We start from the raw sequence: 24,066 nt of genomic DNA on the forward strand, positions 1-24,066 counted from the left end.
ATGGTATCGCATCCAGGGCATTGGTTGTTTTTCAGATTTTTTATGATTTCCTCGATTTGTTTTTGGCTAAGTGAATTATCTTCTATGTCTTCTGAGTGTTCGTTTCCTGCTTCTGCTTCCATGCGTTCTCTTTGGTTTGACCTATTCTTGCTATTTAGTAATTCGTCAAAATACTCTTTTTATGTTGTTCTGAAGCTATTTCCTTGTGACATTTTTATAATAAACTATTTTTAATGGGAAATAAGCCACAATTTTACCAAAAAAAAAATGATTTTATTAACGTTTCGAAGCCCAAATCGGGTTTCGTTGTCAAAATACAAAATACTACTAAAATAAACAAAAATGTTGTTGCTAAGTAAAAAAATTCTTCTAATAATTTATTTAATCTGACTTTTTATTTTATTTTATTTACTCTTTTTACGTTTCTACTATTTCTGCTTCACTGCTTATATTTTCCCCGCTCTATTTTTTACGGGTATGGGCCCTGGTCTATAACTTTGACTTTATCCAATATTCTGTATGCTGTGGTTTATATTAAAAAGAAGTTTTTTTGCATCTACATCAAACAACAAACACAAAACAAATTAAAAACAAATTTATTTTCGACGCAACTGTTTGTTTTCCAACGTATCCAATAACTGAATTTTTAAGTAAATACTTTTATGTAAACTAGACAGTTTATACTAGAAGTTTGCATTTGATATTGATATCATGGTTTATTTTCGCATCTCAAAACAGTAAAAAACCAAATATACACAAAATATAACTTTTACCAATATTAAATGGATTGGGTTTGATTACCTCCACTTGTGGTAAATATTATTATAATTTTAGCAAATAAAATTTAATAAAAAATTTTCCTCATGGTAAAAGGTATATTAATTTAAAAAGCCCTAAAGGGCTACAAACATATAAACAAAACGTTTTCGCTCTGTAACAAGAGCATCATCAGTGTTACCCAAAATAATTATAACCATATTAATTAAAGCAAAATGTTAAAGTTAAAATGATGACAAAGGTAAAAGCAAAGTTTGGTTATACTTACAAGAACATGGTGAGTTGGTGAGCCAACCAAAAAAAATACAAAGGTCAAAGCCTTTCAAAAAACAGAAAAAAGTCTTATATAGATGAACACATCGAAAAATCCAAAGGATGGATAAAAATCCTAAGGATACGGCCCTAGGCCAACATATGACTCCCACACGTGGTAAGTGGGTCAAAAGGTAACTAGGTCATTATGTTATAAGAGGTGGCAAGCAACTAAGGGATGAGACTTCAAAAGCGAATATGTCTGATGAAAATTATTGAGTAAATGGGGAAATTTTTTTTTATAATGTGTTTATTTAATTATTTAATCAAATTAAAAGGTAAAACAGAATAAAAGAACGGTGGATAGATAAATGAAGTTGTGGATAAATTTTTTTTTTGATATCACAATTATGACAATTAATGATAATAATTATTGAGAGACTGGGAACTCAAGAGACCCAACAACCAAAAAAACCTGATGATGTGAGTAGAATAACTGTGATAGAATAACGTGATAGAATAACTTGATGTGAGAAATTTAATTGAATTATTGTATATATTGTTGGATGAATGAGCTGAGAAAATGAAATGGTTATGATTGGACACTAAACGAAGACCAAGTTGACAAAGATGATGTGAAGAGAATGGGAGAGATATTGACTAGATTAGATAGTTGTGCAAAAGTTGTAACAAATAGATGTTGTAAATATCGTTAAAATGAATTAGTTGGGAGAAATTTTTTTTTGAAGAAAGGATTAGATGATTATTGAAAATTGAGTGGAATGTCTGAAAGTGTAAATGTAGATAAGAAAGAAATAAATAAAGAAATGGGAAAAGAATTAATGTAGATGAGAATAAGTAGGGGAAGCAAAGATAATAATGAGAAACAGATTTATAATATAATTAATGAAAAGAGTTGACGATGTAAGGGTTGAAAGTCACGATTGAAAGACACATGGCGATTAACACAATTCGGACTTCTCTGTTTCTCTTTGACTATTTCAAGGTCCTCGTATAGGTCCAATCTCAAAAAGTTCTTCTCAAGGATGTTATGTAATAGAGATACGTTGTCCGGGATATTAAGAGTATGGTTATTTTTTTTAAGATGTTGAGAGAAGGTTGATGTGTTTTCTCTTTTATTATGTTCAAGGGAACGGGAGGCGAGTGACCTACAAGTTCTCCCTATATATGTAGCACCACAATCAGAACATTGTAATTTATAGACACCACTACGATTCATGTAGTTAATAGGGTCTTTCGAGTTGGAAAGACACTGTCCTAAATTACCTGTTACTTTGAATGGAATTTGAATGTTATCAACTGATCTTTTAATAATATCTCTAATATCTCCAGACAAACTTTCATGATGATATGGTAAAGAAGTGTAAATGGGTTTGGTGGTCAAATCCCTGGGGAACGCAGCCTCTCTCAAGACTCTTATTTGTCTCTTATGGATAAGCTTGTCTATGATGTTAGGTGCGTAACCATTATTGAAAGCTATTTGTTTAAGAATGTTCAATTCTTTATTGTAATTGGATTGTGATAGAGGGGTAGTTTCCAAACGATGTATGAAACTGTGAAATGCTGAATATTTGTGTGAAAAAGGGTGATTAGATGAGAGCGGTATGACATGATCCGTCTGTGTTGGTTTCCGATAGATACTGAAATCGAAATTGACATTTAATCTGGTGACAGTGAGGTCCAGAAAATTAACAGATTGGGATGATTCTAGTTCCATAGTGAACTTAATATTAGGGTGGTTTGATTAGAGTGCACTAAAAACCATTGAAATAACGCAAAATACGGAGAACATAATACGTTGTGGAATAAAAAGATGAAACTAGTAGAAGTGGGAAATTCTCAGTAGTAATTTCACGAGAGCTCTAGAATTATCGACTTGTAACCCGAGTGACACTTTGACAGTTTTAATTTAGCACGAACCGAAGGGTAGTCAAAATATGTCAAAGTGTCACGAGGGCAAACAAATCGGTAACTTTTAAGAGCTCGAGTGTAATTTGGTAAGATTCTTTCATAAATAAAACTGGCGTTTTTAAATCATTTTAATTAAGATTTTATTGATATCTTCGCCTGAATATTTGCGAAACCTGTTCATGGTGTTCTCTTTGACAAGTTGTAAAGCATTAATTGAGGAGTGAAATTAAATCAAAGTGACACGAGGACAAAACAAATCAGTTTACATTACCCGTATGTGCGCCAATGGCAAATATAAAATTATTAGAAAAAAGAGGAGACCAAAAGACTAAGTTTTTAATCCAATGGCATACAAATCAACATAATGTTATTCTACACCACACCAGACTGAAAACAATGGGAACCTTCTCTGGTTACACCTCCGAGGCTTCTACAATTTGCAAGCCATAACGGATGCTGATACTAAGGAAGATAAGGGAATTTTACAATTTATAATTCACGTCCCATCTGCTCAGCGCGGTAAAATTCCAATTGAAAATGGTTATTCATTTTTTATTTACATGTTTACTCTGATTGGAGTACGAAGGGAACCATTCTCGTTGGAACTTAACCTCGCTGAGCAGATGGGACGTGAATTATAAATTGTAAAATTCCCTCATCTTCCTTAGTCTCAGCATCCGTTATGGCTTGCAAATTGTAGAAGCCTCGGAGGTGTAACCAGAGGAGGTTCCCATTGTTTTCAGCCTGGTGGGGTGTAGAATAACATTATGTTGTTTTGTGTGCCATTGTATTGAAAACTTAGTCTTTTGCTAGCAGTCGCCTTTAAGGCATCTATGCCATTTCGTTCGTTGCAATCCGTGACTGCTCGACGGGGTTTGTTTTGGTTGGATCAGAGAGAGCAGCATATGTTCCTCCTGATGAGAGACTAATAAGTTTCGAAACCGGTAGAGGTGCTTGCTGCACTCTCTGATTGGACTAGAATATGATGCGGCTATATTTTCGTTTTGCAACGAAATTGAAAATGGTTATTAATTTTTGATAAAATTATTAATCGTATGTCAAAAATGCGAAATAATTACCTCTTAAAACCCACCAAATTTCATTTGCATATCTCAACCGGTTTTAGATCAATAAATAAATCGTCAGTTTGTAAAAAAAATTTCAACACCCCTTATCTCAGAAACGAAACATTTGTGGACATACGTTTATGAAGCAAACTGTCAATAATTTTTCATTCAGAATTACCCCTTAAAGCTTTCCATAATTATTTAAAAACACCCTCTATTGATAAAAAACATGGCTAGTTGTTAAGTACGTAACTTTTTTAATGTCCAATATAAGCGAATGAGTTAAAAAACTGAGTATTAAGAAAACATGGGGCTATAGCTGGGTTTTAATTCCAATATTTTATAGATGCTAGAATATCTCACAGTGTGATTCAAACTTTGAGAAAAAAGACACAGTTTTATTGATAGTTGGTACACCCGGTATACAATGACAATTTACCCATCTAGCAACAATATTACTACAGCGTTATTGTTAAAGAATAAGGCTGTGAAATATAAAAAAAAAACACTTAAATCGGACAACAGATTTAGGAAATTCGAGATATAAAAAAACAATCTTTAAGATAGTGGTGCGTTAATTTCTTGAAGAAGTATATAGGGTGAGGCAGATAACTGGCCTATTAGAAATATCTCGAGAACTAAAGGCAACAGAATCATGAAAATTGAATTGAAGCGGTTTTGAAGGATGATCCATTAAATGAAAATATTTTCATCTCTTTTCATCTTCCGGTTATATCGGAAGTTGCTTATAACTTCGTTTTTTTAATGGGACACCCTGTATATTTTTACATTTTTGGATCTCCTCAATATCTTCTTTCTTAAAATATGAGGTTTTGTAATATTATACAGGGTATTTTAAAAGATATTTACGTTTTTTTATTAATTTTGTAGCAATATTCACACCCTGTAGAATTGTAATAGTTTGACATTAAAAACTCTGCTTACGTTCAAGTGATTTTTAATATAGTCTACTATTGTTAAGAATCATTACTATAGCTAATTTTGAAATTTTAGTATACAGGGTTGGTCGAAACTCGGAATGAATATTTTCTGAGTTTTCTTAAATGGAACACCCTGTATTTTAGTATTGTAGTGAAATGATATTTTATGGTACTTTTTTATTTTATAAGTATTCCCTATACCTAATTGCTTTAATTTGTGAGTTATTGGTGATTCAAGCTAAACATTAATTGCAACAAAAAATGCGTAAAATTTTATTAGGTTGGCCGTGAAAAAAATCAGTCACAAGTAATTTTTCAGAAATAAATACATATTAATCCAGACTGATCCTTAAAATTACCAATAATGGTTTAGCAATCAAAATACCTACGTAGTTAAAATTGTTGGTGCGATTAACAATTAAGCACAAATTAAAGCAGTTAGGTATAGGGAATGCTTAAGAAATAAAAAAGTACCATAAAATATCATTTCAATACAATACTAAAATACAGGGTGTTCCATTTAAGAAAACTCAGAAAATACTCATTCCCAATTTCGACCAACCCTGTATATTGAAATTAAAAATTTAGCTATACTAATGATTCTTAACAATAGTAGACTATATTAAAAATCATTTGAACGTAAGTAGAGTTTTAGATGTCAAACTACTACAATTCTACAGGGTGTGAATGTTGCTACGAAACACTACAAACAAAACATTACAAAACCTCATATTTTAAGAAATAAGACATCGAAGAGAATCCAAAAATCTAAAAATATACAGGTTGTCCCATTTAAAAAAACGAAGTTATAAGCAACTTCCGGTATAACCGGAAGTAGCAAATAGATGAAAATATTTTCATTAAATAGATGACTCCTCAAAACCCCTTAATTCAAATTTTCATTATTCTGTTGCCTTTAGTTCTCGAGATGTTTCTAATAGGCCCTTTATTTGCCTCACCCTGCATATAAATTTATAATTTATAATGAAAACCAACTTTTTAATTATAATTTTAAATGTAACAGTTTATTTTCAATGTTTTCAGTTTTCACAGCATTGCGCAATTACCGGTCAACATTGAATATAATATGAGAAACTCTGTCACAAAAAACCGTAACAAATGAAATATGAGTATTCTGTTGAAAGTCGCTTTAGTTATTGTTATAATGAAATTTACAGACCTTTTTGAAGTAACCCCCATGAAGTCTCATGTGGCCGTTGAGGGCAGGGATGTTTTTGAACTTTCTGTGACACAGGTTGCACTCGACCGGTTTTGGGATCATTTTATCAGTTGTTGAATTTGGAGATCCGGGAGAGTTCGGACTTCCGCTTCCACTCGTCGCGTATGGGTAAATTCCCTGTAAGGCCTGAAAAAAATTTTAGTGTTAGAATGTTTAAACAGGTAGATACAATACTAGATCATTGAAAAAATAAATACACACAGGTATGGACAAAAATTATCTGATGTAGTAGACGGAGAGGCGGCGCTGAAAAATCTCTTTGAATTTACTAAAGCTATATTTTTCACAGTTGATTACTGTGAGTGTGTAGAGAAACATACTGCGGTCGGTCAAGCGAAACGTAGAACAGGGGTTACTGAGAGGGTATCAAAGTTGCTTTCCTACGAAGGTAATTAAATACATTTACTAATGCTGAAAATCAGTGCACACATTCTAAATTAAATATAAATAAAAGTTATTATGGTCGGTCATCTACACTGGGGAACACATTTTTTGTTGAGTTAGATCTGACACTTGTTTTTCACTAATTTTTGGCATCTGAATCTAAGAATGACCTCAGATTTTCTCTATCACGTCAACTTTTTAAACTACAGGATATCCTCAAAAATCATAAAAATCATGCATATAAAGGAACATAAAATAAAAATCAGTTTACAATACACTTTACAAATCCTTTAATTAAGTTAAATCGAGTTCTTACTAATAAAATTGTTTAATAATGAACATTACTTACAAATTAAAAAAAAAAATGCGTTTATGGCTTTTTCTGGTGTGTTCAGTTTGTGTACATTCGCGCTTGATGCTCCAAAAATAGTCAGCCATCATATGTACATCCCATCTACCTTGGTACCGTGCTTCCATGATGCAACAGAACCAAATAAATTTCCATTATGGAGGAAAACACATTTCAAGCTCCGCTTTGAGTTATCTATAAACAGTCTCGAGTCAGATGCGTTATAGTTTGAAATTCCCAATTCTTCCATTAAACCACTTACATTATGGCAAAAAACAAATCCACCTTCACTTTGAAAATATTGCAGAAATGCCCTTTCTCGTGTTCGAAAATAGGATACCTTAGCTCCCTTTTCAAGCAAGTTTTTCTCATTGAGTCGTGATGCTAAGAGCTCTGAAGCTTTTTTGGATAGTCCCAAATCTCGTACCAAATCATTTATCTCTTGTTGTTTGAATCCCTTACGTACGGAGTCATCTTCAATTTAGAAATCCTCATCGTTGGAGTCGCTTTCATCTGCACCATATCCGTATTCCTCTTCTTCCAAAGAGGGAAATTCATTGAAAACTGGCACGGGGGTTTCGGCTGAATACGGCACTGGGCGTATAGCTGACAGTAAACTAGGATACTCTATTTTACATTTGTTTTTCTTGTTATATCCTGATTTCACTATACAAAAGTAACAATCACTAGAATGATCTTTGGGCTCACGCCAAATCATAGGTATAATAAATGGAAGTTTAGCACGTTCTCCCTTGGTCCACATCCGTAAACCCGGAAATGTACTTTATGAGCTGCCCATACTTTATCTTGATCACCAAGTTTCACTTTTAAATAGGCAAAATATGCTTGTCTGACAAATGTACTAATGTTTGTCCTTTGACTGGGAATGGTAAAACTGCCACATATATAACAAAACGAATCGGGGTTGTTTTCGCACTTACTGACGTATAGGGATTGTTCAAGTATTACGTAACGCAGGTTGGGGGGGGGGGGGGGGTAAAAAAATCTTCAAAAATTGCGTTACGCAATAGTTAAACGCCCATTACAGTGCGTTACGTAGGGGGGAGGGGGGAGTGAAAAATCTTCAAAAATCGCGTTACGTAATACTTGAACGCTCCCATAGGAGCAGAGGTAACCATGAGGAAACGTTTCAGTTCAAACACACTAAGCAGTTCTATACACTTCAGTAATAAAATACTAAATACTGCTAACCGACACACAACGTTTCACCACAGTATAACAGACATAACTGAATTTAACAGGCAAGTCTAGACAAATTGCAGTTATCGGAGCGTCATTACTCCCACCAGGCGCCCCACCCCCATAGAAAAAGAACGTGACGTGATAGAAGAAAACTAAAAACAGTTTTGAAATCAGCATGCCTAATTCTATAGAAAACAGCTAAAAAATCTAACTCAACAGAAATTAAGTTTCAAATTGTTCCCCAGTGCTATATGACGGGACAGAGCCGGTCGGTCGGGCCCAATAGTCGATTGATGAAATGAAGCATTTTGACTCGCAATTTTTTCGTCCATCATGGATTTACATAATTTTCACAGAAGGTAGGGAATAGTCCAAGGATCATTTTCTATATCATGCCGCTATCATACGCTAAAACCTTGGGGGTGGTTGCCACCCCATCTTGGGGGTGGGAATTTTTTATTACATTTTAACCATGTAATTCGATGGAAAAAGTGTTTCTGAGAAAAAAATATTTTTTACATTTTCTTTGTAAAACTAATATTTTTCGAGTTATTCGCGCTCGAAAATAACAGTTTTTAGACGAAAAAATCGACTTTTTTAGAGGGTTTTCTGAGAATACATCGAAAACTATTCTATATATTTTTGGCGATAAAACGTTTCTTCAAAAATGATTTTGTAGGATTTGTAAAGAGCTATAAGACTGTGTAAATTAAATTCCGTAAGATCCCTTAGTTTTTAATTGGGGCGGGTATAAAGGACTCGAATAAGGGGGTGTTTTCTGGTAAATAGAGGTTTTAAACAGCTATATCTGGCTAAATATTCACTGTAATGAAAATATATGCAAAGGGTAATTTTAGTCATTAAAAAAGCTACAATTTAGTAGTTTATAATTTTTTTCGTATCTTCAGTATTTTCGGAGATATTTTGAAGTAAAAGGTGAAAAATACCAAATTGCAAAAAATCAATTTTTCTTTAAAACTCCAATTTTTCCAAAATTAGGACATTTAAATAGATCAAACTCTTTGAGTCTATTGATAATATAAATATAAAAGGAACAACGGAAAGGTAAAGACCAATTTTGAGTCAGGAAGGTAGTTAGGGGGTTGTTCTCACTGATTTTTTCGTAGAGAAAAGCAGGTACCGCCATTTTTTGATTATAAGTCGCTTAATTTTCATGCTAGAATCTTTTTATTATTATTTTTTGAAAGGTCTGTTGCATGTTTACTTGAAAAAACATTATTTAAGTTTTCCTCGAAAAATGCAAATTTTTCCCATTATTTGGCTTTAAATATTTCAAATTCTTCATTTGACGAAAATAGCTAATCTTTAACATGCACTATCTCGGTTTGTATTGCTCGTAAATATACTACTGGAAAATAATGTGGTTTGTGTTACTAAAAGGTACAATTTTTATATCAACAGTTTTTTTTATAAATGCATATTTTTCGAGGTATGTATTCTCAAAAACTCCTCTAAAAAGTCGATTTTTTCGTCGAAAAACTGTTATTTTCAAGCGCCAATAACTCGAAAAATATTAGTTTTACGAAGAAAATGTAAAAAACATTTTTTTCTGAGAATCACTTTTTTCATCGAATTGCATGGTTAAAATGTAATAAAAAATTCCCACCCCCGAGATGGGGTGGTAACAACCCCCAAGGTTTTAGCGTATGATAGCGGCAAGATATAGAAAATAATCCTTCGACTATTCCCTACCTTCTGTGAAAATTTCAAGTAAATCCATGCTGGACGAACAAATTGCGAGCCAAAATGCTTCATTTCTTCAATCGACTATTGGGGCCGACCGACCGGCTATGTCCCGTCATACAGCTGACCGACTATATTAACTTTTATTTATATTTAATTTAGAACGTGTGTACTGATTTTCAGCCTTAGTAAATGGAAATAATTACCTTCGTAGGAATGCAATTTTGATACCCTCTTAGTAACCCCTGTTCTACGTTTCGCTTGACCGACCGCAGTATGTTTCTCTACACACTCACAGTAATCAACTGTGAAAAATCTAGCTTTAGTAAATTGAAATATATTTTTCAGCGCTGCCTCTCCGTCTATAAGAATAGTCATTTATGTATTCAGAGAGAAAAGTGATACATTATTGCTTGAGAGTAAGAGTTAACGCTCAACGCGTAGCGGAAAGCGGTAATTACTCGAAAGCAATAATGTCACTTTTTGCTTGTAATACATACAACATTTTCTCTACAATCACTTAATAAAATGAAACTATTTTTAAATCATTAACTTTATTGTAACTATTTTATATCTGTCATTATTATGTCATAACATTAACTTTTATATCTTTCAGTTTGAAGGTTAAATATGTTTCTATTGTATGGTTGTACAGTTTGTTGCTACGGGCGACGAGCGTAAAATCAAACTTTACTTGCTAGAGCGATAAAGTGACGGTACTCAGTAAACGTCAACTTTTCGTTGCCATTGACAAGCGAAAAAGTCTTCTTTATCAAGTGATTGTAGAAAATAGTTATTTAAGAAACAGTTCGTGAAGTATGCTTTTTGCAAACGCACGAGATTTTTAGAGCACGAGCGACAACGGAGCGAGTGCTATAAATCGCGTAAGTTCGCAAAAAGTACTTCACGCGCAGTTTCATACAATATTTTATCTACGATAAACAAATAAAAAAAAGCTGAAACTCTTCGTCACTGGAATTCATTTCTACAATAGATACCCTGGAACTTGCAAGAATTTTTAAATATTAAAATGATATTAAAAAACATAAGGTAACATGATCCTAAGGCTTGCATGCGAAAAAAACAAATATTTTTAACCCGTACGCTAATTACGACGTTTTGAAAATGCTATAAAATTCTTAGGAGGCTCTTGAACGTCCTTCTATTGCTTCGACGTCACCGGCCACGGTGAACCGGCGGAAACAACGCGATTAAGGTAGGTATCACGGGTATATTACATTTTAATCGTCTTTAGTGAAAAATTCCTAGTTATTATTTATGTTCATCTTATATATTGTAATAAGTAGTTCCCCAATCAGCTTAGTTTTAAACTGAAATTTAATAAAGTTGAGTGCTACCTTGTAAAGAGTTTAAAACGCATAATATGACGGACGAGGGTTTTTCAAAAGGTCAATCTGACTAACTTACCGTTGATGTCTTCATCGTGGCAACTTTTATAAAAAGTAGTAAAAGCTATTCTATTGGAGAAATGCGAGGTGTCAAGGCAAATAAGTAAGAGTTATTAATAAGCTTGTTTAAACCGTTTATAGCAATAATTTGGTACCATTATATTATAGTACTTATACGGTTTACCCCGTGGGTTTGATCTACCTACCTCTAATGGAAGGATTTCGTATATCCTGGAAAAGATTACGGTGTAATTTGCATTATAATAAAGATTATATTTTATTGTAATGTTTATTAGTACCTACTGGAGCCTTCATTATTGTCTTCAAAGCCTTCTGAGAAAAGATTATGGTGATTAGCAGCAACAAAATCCTTCTTTATAAAGTTAATAATACGCATAAATAAGAAGAATCATTATTGTAATTTTACAAGTTAATATCTTTATCATCTCAGCTTATACTTACACCGCATCCCGCGGTAGACCGCAAGCTATAGTAGAAACCCGACTGTAGACCGCATACTATAGTAGCACCAATACTTTTTAGTTACTCTTACTTTTATTACTAAAAGTTTTGTTTATTTTTAAGTTACTTGTTTCTTCTTTGTTCTTCAACACAAGAAACGAACAAAGTAATTTCATAAAAAAGAACTTTTTGATACATGTCAACAGAGATAAAATGTTAATATTTTGCCTGTCACAGAAAAAATCATTTTTGCCACAGAGTAAAACAAGATATTTCAACTATATTATTTATCTATGGGCAAACTGCATTAAATGCAATGGCCCACCCCGAACGGACAAACGATACGAGTGGCCTGTGACGTCAGACCACAGGTCTCGCTTTTGAAGTTGTTTAAAACGAAAATTTTAGGCGCGGAACTTTGATTAGATGTTGTACGTACACTATTCATTGTTAAGACGTAATATTTTGAATATAACATTTTAAAGCATAAATTAACAATTTTATGCAAAAAAAATTTTTAGTGCAAGTTCCCTATTCTTAGAACTTTGACATTTAAAAATTCTAAATACTTTCAAACCACAAAACTGTCAAAACTTTTGTTGTAATTCATTGCTCATATTGTCATCACCATAACAACGCGAAAGTTGAGGATTGTCACCATGACAACGCGAAAGTTAAAAACAGTGCGAAAAAGTAAATCCCATTTAAAATACATTGTTATTTCACGGACACTTTAAATCCTTCACGCACTGCTATCTATAATGACAGTTTTCACAAACTAAAACTTATACATAATATGGCATAGAGTAGATAAAAGTATTATACGAGGCACTAAGAACACATGGGGTATAAGTGACAATTTTAGAAAATTAGGTATAAATACAAAAATGGACTCCCAAACGCATAGAAAACATGGTGGCTTCAAATTTTCTACATAAACTAATGGTAGGGGAGCAATATATAAGTATAACTTTTTTTGGATATGACTGCAAGTCCAGTTTTTTCTTCTTTGTTTATTTTATCAAACACTATATTTGTTTTCTTTTCCAGAATTTTCCGTAAGGTTCGCAATCTTCAAGAATTCAAAAACGTGGTTTTTTAGAAGATTTTTGGGGGTTTGAACGTGTTTTTTTCATTTTTAAATTATCTAAAAGAGTCAGTCACTACAATAATTTATATACAACCTATAAAAACATTGATTTGATCTATTTTTTAGTCTAAAAACTAAGGAAAAAACCCCCTAAAAAACAGTTTCTTGGATTTTTGAAGGTGACGAACCTTACGGGAAAATGTGAAAAAATTTAAAAATGTAGTGTTTGATAAAATACACAAAATAGAAAAAAAATTAGACCTACAGCCATCTCAAAAAAACGCTTCTTTCAAAAAAAAAAATGAGGTTATGTACCTGCGGTCAACCTGCAGATCGATAAAAATAGACATGTTTTGTAAAAGTCTTAGCTATGTCTGTGATTTTTTTTGAAATTTTAAAATTGATTAAATGTCACCTAAAAAAATTAATAAAAATGAAGTTTTTGATGGTGGGGGAATGGGGTGGTAGGTTAAAAATACGCTGTCTTATTTTTTAAGCATATAGAACGCAAAAAATGAAGAAAAAAAGAATGTGTGTGTACTTTGTACGCACGTAAGAAGTTATACTTCTATTATATAATTTCAAAGAAATAAATATACGTAACAGGTTATTTGTATTTTATTTAAATAATAAACTAACTTCCTTACCTACCACTTTTAAAAAATTTTTATTAAAACGATACTAAAAATTAAAAAAAAAGAATATGAATCATCCGGGATTTGAACACGGGACCTCTCGATCTCCGGTTCACACGCTCTACCACTGAGCTATATTCCCTTTGCTTTGACAGGTTACAAGATTTCTCATACATACTGACAAATTTAATGGACCAAGTGAGGTATACAATAATACTTTAAATATACTTACTATTATTATAAAATATCTTATTCCCGAGGAAGACAAATCCAAAGACACAAAAATTGTAATAAATAATGCTTTTACTAAAAACACTAATATATCCCTTTTAATGACTTATTTGCGCTGACAGCGCTGATACATACTATTGTGTTTTCAATTTATCAATCAAAAGAAAAATGAAAATTAAATTAAATTTTTTTTTTAAATAACGCGGTCACATAAATTTGATACACCCTGTATATTGCGCTGTAAATATTTATTAGAATTTAGTTTGGATGTAAGTAGATTTCTCTTTTAATGAGCTTTCCGATGAACCATTAAAGACTTTTGTGAATAATTAAAGTGAAAAGAACGATGTATTTAGTTTTAAAATGAAAAAGATTGTATTACGGGAACTATAGAATCCACAGGTAGATGGTAATTATTAATTTCGAGAAGAGTGGTTTAAAAGAAAGTTTTGAATTTTAATATTTGTTTCAACCCGAGTAAATGTTGTAGAGTTTCCCCTAAAGTAATTAAGGATGGTCGGAATAATTTTGAAAATGACTATTTGTTTGTCGAATGGAAAAGATTGTTTCTGATTCTTGGCAAGTTGGAAGGGGAAAAGTGGTTTGAATGATTGAGAGAGTTTGAAAAAGAAGTCATTATGTTTTTGGCATCGCTGAAGAGCAGTTCGACGTTTTCGTGGATAGATAGTTAGCAAGTACCAGTGGCTGTTTGATAGTGGAGAATAGTGTTGAAAAGTGGAACGAGAGACAGATCAAATTGAGACGAAATACCTCTTTGATTCTGTATTATTGTGAGAAGGAGAGCAGAGAATTTTTCTAGTTTTGTTTGAATCGAGTACGTGTCAAAAGAGGCCCGGCTTGTTGGAGAATTGGTGCTGGTATGCTGATAGTTTTGAAGCTGGAGAACGTAGAGGGCTTTGATGAGTAGCCTTTAACATAGTCAACGAAGGAGAGCTGTTTTTGGGTCACGAGAAGACATCAGAGTGAGTGAAGAAAAAGGTCAGTCAACTTATGTGAAAGATATTTTTATGTTCGGAAACTAAAATTTTAAGTAAAAAGCATATGAATTAAAATTCCAATATTTCTAAAAGTAAATAGGAAGTATAGCTAATCTTGCGAAGACATAAATTTTTTTGTTTAGTTTGTTTTACCAAAGAGTTCGGGAACAAACCGATAAATTGTTTTTTTTTTAACTATAATAATATTTAAGTGGTAAAAATTTCATTCGGACATCTATGTCCACAGGTTTTAGATTTGATAGATTTTAGAGTATTGATTTTGATAAATAAAAGACAATTCTGTATGTTTATTTTAACATTTTGCTTTATTTCTTTTCCCTATTTTATCCCGATTAGGATCAACTAAGAGATACTGAACCCACGAGTGAAGATAAGTATAACGTGAGATAATTTAGATTTTTTTTAATAGTATAAAAAGGCACCCTGAGATTTTTATTCATTTTTTATGTATGATTTGCGACAATTAAATAATTAATCAAATAAATAATAATTAATATAAAATTAATAAGAAGCAGATCATAACAATACATATCTTGAAAGATTAGCAACGAACTACATACTGTCTGTGTGCGCTGGCGCCCGGTATTTATAAAATTTCCCTCTCGATCGCAAAGAAGTATAACTTCAAAAAATAAATCTGAGAGTGAGGGAGGGTAGTTTTTAATAAATTTATCCCTTCCATTAGTGGAAAGTTTGATGCGTCACTGTCGACGAATTTGCCACTAAAAAGTGACGGCACAGTGTCCATATGTTTTCTTTTAGGTTCTACTATTTAAGTTATAGGCTCTTATCGTGCCAAAAATAATTAACAAATTTCACCTATACCGGCTGCATCTAAACATTCCGTATATGTATTTGGACCATAGGAGTTTTCTATTGGTTCGTTGCAGCACGCGGTAATATTTTAACCAATAGGCGGCGAGGTTCCAGATGCATATACGGAATGTTAGTCGGTCCAAAATTCATATACGGCATGTTAAATAATATCGTACAACGAAAAAGATAAGTTGTTTAGAGTCTTTTAAAAGGAGATTGATTTTAAAATACTTGTTACTGTATTATTAAATAAAAATAAAACAATTATAGTATTTCGAATGTTATTTGGTGCGAAATTCGTATGCGGAATGTTAATTATTCGTAGACCAAAATAAATATATAAACCAGAATAAATAATATTTAAAACAAAACCGCAAACGTTATAACCAATTTAACATTTATTTTCGTCTGATATCACACAGCCCTAAACTTCAACAGAATTGAATTGAATAGCTGAAACAGATCTAAACATACTTAACAACACGTGCAAGTCATTAAAAATTCTGAGAAAGCGAAACCTTAGTCAAGTAAAGAAATATGTCTCTCAAATCTATACCATCCCGTTTATGAATTTCGCACCAAATAGGTACCTAATCATTGTTTTATTTTTCTTTAATAATACATCAATAAAATACGTGTTCTAAAATCAGTCTCCTTTAACTGATTAATAAAAAGTCCCATTTTTGGTCTACGAATAATTAACATTCCGTATATGAATCTGGAACCTCGCCGCCTATTGGTTAAAATATTACCGCGTGCTGCAACGAACCAATAGAAAACTCCTATGGTCCAAATATATATACAGAATGTTTAGATGCTTACCGGCTCCTAGTCTATAAAACATTCAAAGAGTTTATAACTTTTACAAATTAATTTAATGATTTTAAATCATCTAAATAGCAGGTAGCTTGAACGTACATTTGAGTAGGTATCGTTCTTTATTTTGTAAACGAAGACCATATCGATCTTTCTAGCGAAAGTTCAGAAAAATAAACAAAAGAAACCGTGACATATTTACTTTCAACTTTCTTCCTATTACAATGACATTTTATCTGATTGTCTCTAGAATACGATTTAATTTTTTCTAAACAAAAAATATCCGACCGTTTTTTATGAACAAAGAAGGATGAGGGGAAAGGGAAAATGCTTTCGGGTTTTTGGGAAACAAAGCTTGTGACGTTTTTAACGAGTGTGTTGTTTTAGGTTATTTATGTTTGTTTTTATTCTTTCTTCTTCTGTAAATATCCTTGTTTCTAATTAAATCAGCTGAATTCAAACATTTCGATTTAGTCAACTGTTCTTATAGTCCAAGTAATCAAGCTTAAAATGGGACAAAACCTCGCAATTTTTACAGAATGGATAAATTTGCTTGAAAATTTGAGAATAAGTAGTGCATAGTCCAAGGATCAAAATCTTTATCATGCCAAAAGACGCTTTTACCAGGAGTGTGGTTGCCACCTCGGGGGTGATTTTTAAAAATTTTTATTATATTTTGCCCGCCAGAGTTGGTAAAAACATGCATTATAAGCAAAAAACGTTCTATACATTTTTTTGAAAAAATTAACAGTTTTCTATTTATTCGCTATCGAAAGTGTTAGTTTTATATCGAAAAATAAATGTTTTTAATCAGTTTGCTGCTAATAACTCAAAAAGTACCACAGTACTTAACAAAACTATACCTTTAGAAAAAATAAACAAAACCGGTTTTAATTTTCTTTAAGACTTTTCTTTAAGTTGGCTCTTCTTCGTCGAATGCTAAATATTGTAGTTTTAAAGCCAAAGGACAAATAAAAAAATTTCTACATAAAAATATTAAGTGACTTACAATGAAAAGAATATCAGTCTATAACTAATCAACCCCCTAATCACCACCCTAATTAAAATTTGTCATATACCTAATTTGATTTTCTTTATTTATGTATTGTTAATAGGTTCTAGAAGTTTGATCGGCTTATAATGATTAGTTTAAAAAAAAATGGAGTTAAAAGCCAATAACGAGTTTTTGTAGATTGGTAAAAATGCCCTTTTCTTCAGAATAGAAAGATTAGCATCAGAGATGCGAAAAAATATTTAATATGAAATTGTAGCTTATCTAATTTTCAAGAACTTGGTTTGCAAAAATTTTTTACGGCAAAAATTGAGTGAGCTATTTACAATTAAAACTTGTAATGTCATGCAAAAACCACCTTTACCAACCCTTCAATGCTACCTCTTTTTGGGACTGAGAATTCTAAAAGGATTTAATATTAATAGCCTTATAGATCTTGTAAAAAACCTACAAAATTATTTATTAACGAACTTTCTAAGATTAAAAATAAAAAAGTTACGGTTAAAAAATCAATATATTTTTTTGAAAAAAAAAGTAGAAATCCAATTGGAAGCATAATAATGTAAGTTAGCGGTGTTATTAATAGATTCTAGAAGTTTGACTGGCTTAGAATGATCAGTTTTTAAAAAACTGAAGTTTAAAGCGAATAACGAATGTTTGCAATTTGGTAAAAATGCCATTATCTTCAGAATAGAAAGGTTAGCGTCAGAGATACGAAAAAATGTTTAAATATGAAATTGTAATTCCCAAGAACTTGTTTTGATAAAGGTGGTATAAATTGAGTGAATCGTAAATGAGTATACCATCGAAAAACATTGATTTTTTTAATATAAAACTAACATTTTCGATAGCGAATAAATCAAAAACTATTAATTTTATCAAAAAAATGTATAAAACCTTCTTGCTTAGAATGAATGTTTTTATTAACTTTTGCGGTCAAAATATAATAAAAAATTTCCACCCCCGAGATGGGGTGGCAACCACCGCCATGGTAAAAACGCCTGTCGACATCATATAGATTTTGATTCATGGACTATCCACTACTTATTCTCAAATTTTCAAGCAAATTGATCCATTCTGTAAAAATTGCGAGGAGAAAAGATTTGGTTCCTGGACTATTATTATTTAGTTGTATCTGTCTAAATTGTACATTACGGTGTTCCAAAAAACCATAATTTACAAACTAGTTTGAAGTGCAAAGGAGAATCAGACTGGCGTGGGCGGCGTTTGGAAAGTTAGGTGGATATTAAAAAGCACAAAGTTACAGCAGTACCTGAAATCCCGTGTATTTGATAAGTGCATCCTGCCTGTTCTGACATATGGCACAGAAACATGGACATTAACAAAGACCAGCATAAACAAAATAGAAATAACTTAAATAAAAATGGAAAGACCTATGTTGGGAATAAAACTGTAAGACAAAGAATCAAACAAATAGATAAGAGAGAGAAAAAAGTAAAAAATGTAACAGAACATATAACAGGGCTAAAGTGGAAATTTGCGGGCTACAATGCGAGACAGGAAGAAAAAAGATGGAATGGTGAAATGTAAAACTGGAGATCGTGGACAGGGAGAAGAGGAAGACCTCAGATGCGATAGAAGGAAGATATTGTAAAAGCTGCAGGAACTCACTGAAAAAGCGCAGCCAAGGAGAGACAGATATGTCCAAAGTTGGATAGAAATGGGCTAAAGAGGAAGAATAATCAATATCCCTTACTTCCACTAGACGTACACATGTGCTCCCAACATTGTTATTACATATTTGGCTACCGAAAAGTTGAACAAAGTGCGAATAAGACACAACTAAGACATTATCAGATAAAAGAATACCGTGAACTTTTGTTTTGTTTTTACAATTATTTACCTGGTAACGTGGATTTCCATAATAATTCCAATAGTTCATTTCTTTAGCACTCACCCAGCTTCAACAAGCACTACAACAACTATTTTAACTCTTTTCACGACACTTATCTACTCAGCTATTTTTCAAGACCTACTAAATGTTTCATATTAAAGATGTGATAAAGGGGATGAATAAAGATCTACTACGTCACGAGGTCCAGATAACCGGATTCGTGATATAAATGACCAGTAGTGGCGCAGTCAGATTAGTAGGTGATACTGTTGGGGTTCATAGCATCTAATTGAAAGGCCTCTTTTTAAACGACATCAACGATGCTACAATAGTGGTAAAATATTGCAAAACCTTTATATTTTAAAGACCTGCTTGGATTAACATGAAATTTGGCATACACATAGCTAATATGTCAAAAAACAATTGATATTATGCCGATGTGAGCTTTTGATCTGGCGGTGAGTTTCCCCCTTTCTCGAAAGTGAAAAAATATAGGTTCAAAATATATCCGGAAGTGGATAAACTGACTAATCCTAATACCTTTCGAGTTATTTGCGAGTGAATATGTTCATTTTTCAACAAAAAAAAAAACGTTTTTAGAGGATTTTTCGTAAATAACTCAAAAAGTAGGTATTTAATGGAAAAAAGAATTCTTAGCAAAAATATAACTTATAAAAAAGTGAAAAAAAAATGGTGTAGATATGAAGTCTGTAGACCTAGTAGAAGCGGAGTTGTAGCTAATGAAAAGTAGGTTCTTATTCGTCAAATTCCAGATCGAATATTTCAACGTGAAATAATCAAAAAACGAAGTACTTTTCGGGGAAAACTCATCATAACTTCTTTAAAGTGTTTAAAAACAGCTCCATTGTTTTTTAATAAGTTTCTAGCATCAAAAGTAAGCCTCTCTCTTATATAACAATTATTTTTTGTTGTTATAGTTATTAAGGTAAAAAGGGTATTATAAGGATAATAACGCTTGAGGTCAATGGACCGAGGGCCTTCGGCCCGAGGTATATACGTTGACCGAAAGCGTTATTATTATAATACCCATGGTGCCTTCAACGTTTAATGTCCGACTAAATTATTCTTTATATGCAAAAAATTTGCATTAATTTTGAATTAATTAGTTTTCAAATAAGTACATTTACCAGAAATAGTCGTAACGTAATTGTGGTAGATAACCATAGTTTTACTTAGAGTTTTATTTGTTAACTTGACAGTATTTAACTCATTATTTAAATTTAATAGGCCCTAGGGCGTTATTTTTCAATAACGCACCCTTGGGCGTTATATCGTACTTAATAGACTTCGCAATAATGTCATTACTTGTCAAATAATAAACCAGTCGGACATTAATAATTTAATGTCCGACTGGTATATTATTTGACAAATAATGACATGATTTCGAAGTCAGTTAAGTACTTATGATATAATGCCCTAGGGCGTTATTTTTAAAAACAACGCCCTAACGTCCTACTATTAGACAATTAATTGTAAAACGTTCTTCTATGATATATTTAATTAAAAGCGAGATAATATGAAGACGACTTTTTATCTTCAAGTAAACAAAAGGCAAGAGGAATATAATGTCCATTTTTCAAGCCATGTATACTAAACAATTGAGTGAAAGAACGAGGACAGTATTCAAAAGTTCCGTCAACATACCAATTGGAAACAGTCGAAAGAAAACGAAGATTTGAAAAGCATGTTAATATAACAATATGATTATCTTTGCCATTTTTAATTATAAAATTTTCATTTATACTTGTAATAATATAAGATAAATCAAGAGCTTGATAAAATTCAGATATATTTTGGGAAGTTTAATTAAAGAATTAGTGGTTCTAGCATAATATAAATTTTGTCTCACCTTATTGATATCATTGATAGTAAATGTCTCTATATTTGTCTTTTAAGTTCTTTACAGATGAGCTTCATTGGTTTTTCGCTGAGATCTTCCACGGCTGCTCTTTTTATTGGATTGCTTACGGCTTTTCTATTGTAAACTTCGGCAGACAACTTCTCGTGGTTATGATCTAATATTGATTCAATATTATCGTATTTTTACATCCCTGTGTTTTTACAAATGCTTTGCAGGTTTTTTTAGTACATTAGTACATATTTAGTACAATATAAACAAACAAAAAGATTAAGGTAAAAGTACCTTCATGGAACCGTTAAGAAGAGATAAGAATCGGAATTGGAATTACCCAGAAAAGCTGACTAACAGATTGTCCGAACAAGTTTCTTTTCTAAAAAGAAATATGTCATACTGTGAAATATTTATGTTACCATATTTTATGTACATTTTAGTACCTATTTAAATTATGAATTGGCAACATTGTCTCATTATACAGAGATTAAGTAGACAAAATATCAGCCTAAATGTTTAACAAACCGGAGGCATTTCGATTGTACCGGGGAGGCATTTCATGTATAAAAATATTTACCTGAAAAAGTGGGAGGCATTTCGATAACGCCGCTCTCTTCAATCCTGACCCCCCGGAGGGAGTGTAGAGGTCGACGTGATGTCGTGTGTTGTCCGTCTCCAAAGATCTCTATCTCTGGTCATTTCTTTTAACTCATGCATAGGTCTTTTGCATATTCCCGTAATTTGATCGATCCATCTTGTTAAGGATCTTCCTCGTGATCTTCGGCCTTCCACCTTTCCTTGTATAATGAGTCTTTCCATGTTTTCTGTGTTTGATATCATAACATTTCCAAAGTATTTTAATTGTTGGAGATGGACTTTACTGGAGAGTCGTTGGCTAACTTTTAGCTCTCTTAAAATTGAATTATTTGTTCTATGGTCGGTCCAAGGAATTCGTAGCATTCGTTTCCAACAGAACATTTCAGTGGCGTCTATCTTTCTTCTTTCCGAATTTCTCAGGGTCCAAGATTCACATCGGTAGGTCACTATTGGGAATATTAAGCAGTTGATCAACCTCATCTTTAACGCTCTTGAAATTTGACAGTCTCTCCATATTGTGATCATTTTTGCTGTGGCGACTTTTGCTAGATCACATCTACGTTTTATTTCTTCCTGTAGTGACCCTGTGTTTGTGATTAATGATCCCAGATATAAGTATGAGCCCACAACCTCAAACCGATCAATTGTGGTTATGTGTGGATGATTGTTATGTAGTCTATCCACTATCATGATCTTTGTCTTTGATATGTTTAATTGCAGACCAAATATTTGACTTTCGTTTTCAACCAGTCGTATAAGAGCAATCAGCTCTGCTTGACTATTTGCAGACCACTTGACTTGCTGTGTCATCTGCGAAACGTAGGTTATTTATTTTATGACCATTTATTGACATGCCTTTTTCCCATCCTTCAAGTGCTCTTCTCATAATATGCTATCCATATAAATATTGAATAATTGTGGAGATAATATACATCCCTGTCTGACACCCCGTTCTGGATGAAATTCTGAAAGTGTGTCAAGTACTTTGACTGTGTTGGTATAGTTCAGTTATAAGCGAAATAAGGTGTTGGGGTACGCGTACTTCCTTTGGCATTCGTCATAAGTGTCTCCACTTTACCCTGTCGAACGCCTTATAAAAGTAAGTAAGTTACGCTTAAAATAAAATTAGTCCCTTTTTTGGTAAAAAAAAAATCGTGAAAATCACCCCCTAATTAGCATCCCAAATGAAATTAATCGGTACCGCGTTACAAGTTAACTTACTTATGTATTGTCGATATGATATGTAAGTCTCATCGGCTCAAAGTGCTCATTTATGAAAACATTAACTTGGTTTTAAAATAAAAAATTTTTTTATTGCCAAATTAAAAATGACGTCTCAACTCCTTGTGGGGGACCTGGAATTCCAATTTGAAAACCAAGTAGGCAATAGGTATTAGATTTTATGAAATATATTTTGATGAATAATTTAATAATGTCTAATATTTCCCTTAAAATTGTGTGTAAAACCATTTTTTTTTTATTTATATGAGTTTAAAATAGATTACAAAATTCTTTCGTGACATAAGAATTGAAACAACAAAATAGTTGTACTAAACGTGGTATTATAAAATAGTTATTTTTCTACAACCACTATTTAAAGTGCACTTATCTGCACAGTTTTTTGTTAACAAAATTAATATTTTCTCACAGTATAAAATTTATGACATTATTGTGCAGAAAAGTGACGTTTCTGTGCAGAAAAGAACTTTTCGGCACAGAAACGTCACTTTTCTGCACAATAAATGTCATAAATTTTATACTGTGAGAAAATATCACAGTACCATTAGATTCCACAATAAAATCATAAATATAATTATACAATGTTTAGATGAAACGGTTTTATTTAAGATATTAGACTTAATAGTGCTTTTAAAAAAAGAACCGATTTAACTCATGTCCGAGAAATCTGCAAAATTCGCTACTTTAACACATTATTTTTGAACACATTTGGTATTTTACTAATGAATACTTCATTCTGAGTAACGTTGTATATGTATATTCTGTTTACATCTTGTGGTTTGACAAATATAAAACCTGTAAGACAATTATTATACTTAGTTATCGAATAGAAATAAAATTATGGATGTTACAACTGTTTTATTTTACAATTGTATTCTTAATAAACATTATCAATTTAACCACTAAGGATTTAGCAACCTCAGCAAGATACGTCGAATGAAGTAGGTATGGTGTAAATCCGTTGTACAGGATTTATATTAGCATTCAAAAATAATAGCAATTCATATCGATTAATTTTTAAAGGTCTTAACCCTCGTAAGGCGGTTCTAAGAATATTACGTAAACAACGGTGAGGGGTACATTTGCACCCATCTGTATATCCATTTTTTATATATGAAAGTCGGGGAAATTAATTTGAAAGGTAATTAGGACTTATTTATTAT

At 32.2% G+C, this 24,066-nt stretch overlaps 1 protein-coding gene across 4 annotated transcripts in view; it reads right to left on the reverse strand.

Moving 5' to 3' along the window:
- Positions 1-24,066, reverse strand: part of LOC114339639 (serine-rich adhesin for platelets) — a 1,513,912-nt gene that overhangs the window by 88,544 nt on the left and 1,401,302 nt on the right. For all 4 annotated transcript variants that reach the window (XM_028290316.2, XM_028290307.2, XM_028290298.2 and 1 more), the window contains one exon: positions 6,150-6,335. In XM_028290316.2, the coding sequence (XP_028146117.2) occupies positions 6,150-6,335 (186 nt within the window). The remainder of the gene's footprint in view (positions 1-6,149; positions 6,336-24,066) is intronic.

This window comes from Diabrotica virgifera, chromosome 4 (genome assembly GCF_917563875.1).
Source record: "Diabrotica virgifera virgifera chromosome 4, PGI_DIABVI_V3a".
NCBI lineage: Eukaryota > Metazoa > Arthropoda > Insecta > Coleoptera > Chrysomelidae > Diabrotica > Diabrotica virgifera.